The sequence below is a fragment of the Nannobrachium achirus genome (assembly GCF_963921795.1).
Source record: "Nannobrachium achirus genome assembly, chromosome: 9".
Classification (NCBI taxonomy): Eukaryota; Metazoa; Chordata; class Actinopteri; order Myctophiformes; family Myctophidae; genus Nannobrachium; species Nannobrachium achirus.
In genome coordinates this window covers 33,007,096-33,013,076 of record NC_137818.1, presented here as the reverse complement: position 1 = coordinate 33,013,076, position 5,981 = coordinate 33,007,096, and the positions used below count along the sequence as shown (strand labels likewise).

The following is a 5,981-nucleotide window of genomic DNA, read 5'->3' as shown; positions in this document are numbered from 1 at the left end:
GGTCCTGTTTATCCTCCATGTTCGCCGGCTCCTGCTTCCATTGAGCTCCATTATCCTGGGTGGAAACGGTTGCTGCTTCCAGTGGAGCGCCTCGGTGAATCCAGCACATTGCAGTCTCTGCTGTGTGGATTAGCCCTCCTCCACACACCTTTAAACGCATCTTTACTGCTGCGGCACATTATATTTGCAGATCATAAAATCCACCCCCAACGCTTTCCAGGGCGAACCTGACATTAGAATTTTATGACCTTGACTTACTGTGGTCACCTGGATAATATTTAAATCAACGTTATGGTCTCTCACTTCTATTAAAACGATCTTAGATCTCCTTCTCCCCATCCTGCAGTCTCTCTCCCTCCCTCTCACTTTTACCAGTGTGCCAGGGGATAGCAGGGGAAGGACAAACTTGGTAATATCTCTCTAATTCCTCTTTTGTTTTATTGTTTTGGAATCGCACACTGTGTGGGCACTATGATTTGTGCATGCAAATTACACTGCACGAATATCACACAACAAAACACGAGTATGCCAAGTGAAGCTGCTTCAACATGCTAACCTATAGAAACTACTGGGGATTGCCTTCACTTTGGGGGAAACGCACTGTTCACTGTTTACTCTCCAACTCCTGCAGATGAGATCAAGTGTTCACCTGGACCTCTGGAGCCACAGGAGTTGTTGTGTTTCTTCAATTAGGAAGGCACGAGGGGTGTGTGTGTGTGTGTGTGTGTGTGTGTGTGTGTGTGTGTGTGTGTGTGTGTGTGTGTGTGTGTGTGTGTGTGAGAGAGAGAGAGAGAGAGAGAGAGAGAGAGAGAGAGAGAGAGAGAGAGAGAGAGAGAGAGAGAGAATACATGAACAATGAATGCGTGCATGTAACATATTTAACATTTGGACGTGCAAAAATACATGAATACATGTATGCAGGCCTACATACAAGCCTACATAGGCCTGTGTGTGTGTGTGTGTGTGTGTGCGTGCGTGCGTGCGTGCGTGCGTGCGTGCGTGCGTGCGTGCGTGCGTGCGTGCGTGTGTGTGTGTGTGTGTGTGTGTGTGTGTGTGTGTGTGTGCGTGCGCGCGTGCAGATGTGTTCAGCTGTAGTTGTACACTGCACTGTGCTCCCTCTCCCTGTTCTCTCGGTTGAGTTTCTTCAGCTTCATGCGTCTGTTCTGGAACCAGATCTTGACCTGTCTATCGCTCAAGTTGATACTGCGGCTGATCTCCAGGCGGCGCTCTCGAGACAGATACATATTGAACAAGAACTCCTTCTCCAGCTCCAGCGTTTGGTGCTTTGTGTACGGACAGCGCTTCTTCCTTCCACTTTTGGCTTTTAACCAGTTTCCCGTCGTCTTTTCCACCGATAGATCATCTGTTTGGACAGGGGGGAAAGCGTAGCATAAGCATCTCAGGTCAATTTGGGACTGTGAGTTTTAAATAGAGTTCATAAGCATGTGAGACATAAAGGCCTATACTGTTCGGTGTAGGGGTATAGGCTACTGATGGTGTGTAGGCTAACCAGGCCTAAATACAATTCACCAGTAAGTTTATTCATTTGCAACCCAAAGTGTAGGCCAGGCCTATACTCAAGTGTAACCAAATGGACCATATACGGTCCATTTGGTCATGTGCACACTCTCTGGGTTATAAATGGACAAATGAACACTGAGGATACCGTTTACGACCATGCAGCTATGGCCTGCCCTGCTATGCACGCCCTCAACGCACATGTATAGTCTACTTCTCAAACGTGCAGTGCACTGGATCAAAATGGAAAAGGTCTGGAGACATTTCTCGGTCTGCCTATAATCGATGAGGACTAATATCCAATGAACGAACAATGGCAAATACGCACCGGATTTGTTGTGCCTATGTTTTTGTTTCATTCTTTTGTTTCTTTTTGCTGCAACGCAGATTGCTTGCAAATGGATTTCGTATATGATCTATAGGTATATAAGCGAATTAGATAGAATTAGAACTGGGGTGTGTAAGCGCTTCTTTCGTCCATGTTGGACCGCAGACTCTCATAAACTGAGGTTTTATAGCCTCTGCAGACTGGAGCCAAATTAGCTTTTAGGAGGTTGATAACGAAAAATAAAAAAATTAAATCAAAGCAGAGTTTCCGATACAATGTTTTCAGAGATGTTGGTGGGGGTGGAGACTGGTGGGGTTGGAAAAGGAGAAACAGCACTTAATGGTCAGTGGGAAATCATCCCAAAACGTTGTACACTTGGCCAATTCCTTGATTATGCTGCATGGCTCTGGGGGATAAGCCCGCACCCTAAACACCATCCCGCCCTAAGTTAGTTACAGTAATAATTAGCCTAATGTGGAGCCCCGGTGTGTGGCCCACATTTAATCATTAGCAAAACATTTAATTCTGCAATACGGTACTACACACATGCACACACAACACACAACACACACACGAGAGAGAGAGGGAGCGCCCGAGAGAGATGGGGAGGAGGCCTATATATTTTAATTATAATCCCCATGCAGTAGTTTCTATATGTTGGCATGTTGAAGCATGCAGCTTCACTTGATATACTCGTGCTTTGTTGTGATATTCATGCAGTGTGATTTGCATGCACAAATCATAGTGCCCACTAGTGTGTGATTCCAAAACAATAAAACTAAAGAGGAATATTAGAGAGGATATTACCAAGTTTGTCCTTCCCCTGCTATGTTTGCTTTTGTTTCACACTTGCTTTCACAAAATGCTTCCCAGGTCAATTAACGCTAATTTAATTGAATTGAAAAGTGAGAGACGCGCGTATATGCGTATACACGCGTATTATTACACTGTAATCACTCACGCACACATACGCGTAATTTATTTATGTTATTTGTATAATTCTAGCGCCCCCACACCCACACCCCACACACACATGCCCGTCAGGGACTATCAAATTATACTGACATTTTAGATGGGCAAAATAAAAGTGAAATTGTGCACTGAGCTCGTCAATAGCATATTATGTTAATACAATTCACAATAACAAACAATTTCCCTTTAACTAGGACTAAAGCAGTGTAAAACGGGCTACAATACAGTAAAACTTGGGTTTATTGTTATTCTTATTTCTAGGAAGCGTGGGTTTATTTAAGGAGCACATAATACCAAAATGTCAGTTATAGATGCTAAATTATGATAATATTAGGATAATAACAACATGATGATAATACCAACAGTAATAATACACAAATGTCAACAAACATCTGCACGTTTAACTATTTATCATATATATATTCTCACAGCGTTATAGGCCCGTCAGTCCAACACAATCAATTTCGTTGGAAATCCCTATCAGTCGTACAATCTGGTGGCATGGATTTGTATTTATTAACACACTTTAAGATCACCAAATTGTATGTGAGAATTAATAACAGTTGTTTCGCCGTTTGTGGGGACTGGTGAGCTTATATTATGAACACACACCGATGTAGGCTAAGCCTTTTAGCCATTAGCCATTTCAACTGCATGGGTAGCCTATATACATACATAAAATTAGCCCAAGGATGTATGCATTTGAAAATAAAGTTCTAAAAATCAACCTAAATGTGTAATACATAGAAATGTTCCCCATAGTTGATAAAAGGACAGAACCATGCACCGGGCGTTTACGTTTGCGCAATTGCGCAATTCTGATGCGTAAAATGGTGCTGGTAAAAGCAGGTTATAGTATTTTCCTTGCAATGTGAATGGACCGTGCATGTAGTGTGTGTATGTGTCTGTGTGTGTGTGAGCGCGTTTATTTCAATGATAACTGCCCCATCTCACATTCTCACGTATAATAAAAAGGTGTTAAATACCATAGGGTCCATAACCCCTGCTAAGAGAGGCTGTCAAATGCCTCGCAGCCATAGGACTATTATCAAACAGTGCTGTGTGTACAGGATTTGGCAGATTACACAGAATGACAAGCAAGGACTATAATTACAGGCTGCTGTCTGTCGTGCAAAATGTAGAATGTCTTTGGTAAGAATCGTGTCAGCGTCATTCATCCTCTCTGTGTGTGTGTGTGTGTGTGTGTGTGTGTGTGTGTGTGTGTGTGTGTGTGTGTGTGTGTGTGTGTGTGTGTGTGTGTGTGTGTGTGTGTGTGTGTGTGTGTCACGTTTGGGTGTGTGTTTCTTATGCTATGGGGAGGGAGGGAGGGAGGGAGGGGGGTGGATTACCTTTCGATTCCCCGTCGGAGTTGTCAGAGCAACTGTCACTCTTAACCTTCTCTTCTTTCCTGTCGTCTCTCTCCTCTATCTTTGATATCTCGCTTGTCGCCTCGTGGGCTGATTTGCTACAACTTAGTGTCGTTTCTGACTCAACAGATGTCGCCAAGTGGGTCAGAGTGAAGCCAGGAGGGGGGAACTGGTCGTCCTGCTGCTGCTGCGGCCTTTCTCTGTTGCTGTACACCTGGGTCGCCTGGAAACAGTCGCCCGACGAGACAGCGGCAGCGTGCTCAGACTGGTTGCTATTGTCCCCGAGCCGGATGTAAGTGGCCGACTCTGTTGTGTCTTTTGCCCTGCCACTGTCATCCTGGTAGAGGCAGCAGAACGCCTCCTCTTTGACGTTGCCCGCTGGAAACGAGCAGGGCTGTAAACACTGGGCAACAGGTTGCTCGTCCTCCCTGCTAGCTTTGGAGCCCGTACCCCAAGTGGCCAGCTGTGTTGACAGGTAGGGCGCATCTTGGAAGGCGCCGAGAGGCAGACTGCTCGGAGGAACGTCGTCTGGTTTGGAGAGGGATGATGATGATGACGACGAGCCAACCTTTCCAATGTTTCTCATCATTGAGCATCCGTACTCAGCAGCTGTGTGGATGTACACTCCAGAGTTGCTGGAATAACCCTCACCCCTGAAGGAAGATGATCCTCCCATTAAAGAATCCATGAGGAAGTTACCGGTAGCTATGTTATGCGGGCATGACATTTTTGCATTTGACAATCACACAACAGTTCTTTTGTTTTCCAGTGGCCCGGGCTACGGGTTTCCTCCAAGAGAATAAGGACAGTAGGATGCTGACATCTTTTGGGGGGCAAAAATATCAGTAACATAATTATGGATGCTAGGAGACGAGTCATGTGATTTTCAGACCAATAGCAGCCTGGAAGTGGCCTTGATGCTCCAGACTCTGGTGACGTCAGTGCGGTCAAGTTGGTAAGCAAAATGGGTTTTGCGTGGAGCAAGGGCGCCATCTAGCAGCCATGCGGTGGTAATGACACCAGGCCCTCATGAGGGGAACAAAGGACGTCGGAGAGATTTTCAGGCACTTACGTGGCTTTTGAGGATTTCAAATCTATTAGGTTAAGTACTTTGACGATTTTGAGTGAAATGAAAATACCCAGGGTGTGATTTCGATTCTATTCCTGGCGTTAGAGCACAGTGGCAGACGAAATCGTCGAGCATTGTGCCGTAGATTATAGCTTATGCGTTTGCTTCATGATTGTTTGTGTGTGTGTGACGTGTGTGTATAGCTATGCTTTATTTGTGTTTTCATTGATTTACGCTACATGGTGTGGCCAATTATTTGTATCGAACGGTAAGTTATTGACAAGCGTGCATAGATCAAAACAACGTTTCAACTTTAAGCATTTTACACGCGATGGGATTGTTTATATAGGCTACGCATTGATGTTTTAAATTGGGCAAATGCATGCAGACATCACGTTACGGTTTAGTCCAACTAATCACAAATGTTCGCATACGTGTTTTTCAAAAGATGGCTGTGTTCGGACTGCGCTATATCTTTCAGCAATAATACCTACTATATTCCATTAAGAACTACCAAACCTGACCTATATAGGCCCAAGCTTTTATACTGACCTTCAGCGGGCCTATTGTTAGTCATAATTAAACTATTTCTTTTTTTGCCTTTCCTTAAGAGGTATATGCTATAACACCACATCAGTTTTCTGTAGAATGTGTTCATTTATGACCAACAACGTTGGACTTGACTTCCTCATGAAGCCTAATGTTTGTTCTCTCCTTACAAATGGGC

The 5,981-nt window shown here is 44.5% G+C and overlaps 1 protein-coding gene across 1 annotated transcript; it reads right to left on the bottom strand.

Moving 5' to 3' along the window:
- Positions 1-1,085: 1,085 nt before the first annotated feature.
- Positions 1,086-5,040, bottom strand: hoxc10a (homeobox C10a; the record flags this gene model as incomplete). The annotated part of the gene is made up of 2 exons (XM_080733734.1): positions 4,168-5,040; positions 1,086-1,363 (listed from the first exon to the last, which is right to left on the bottom strand). Exons 1-2 carry the CDS (start codon positions 4,910-4,912, stop codon positions 1,086-1,088), a joined length of 1,023 nt encoding a protein of 340 aa, XP_080589860.1. The 5' UTR covers positions 4,913-5,040.
- Between the last annotated feature and the right edge of the window lie 941 nt (positions 5,041-5,981).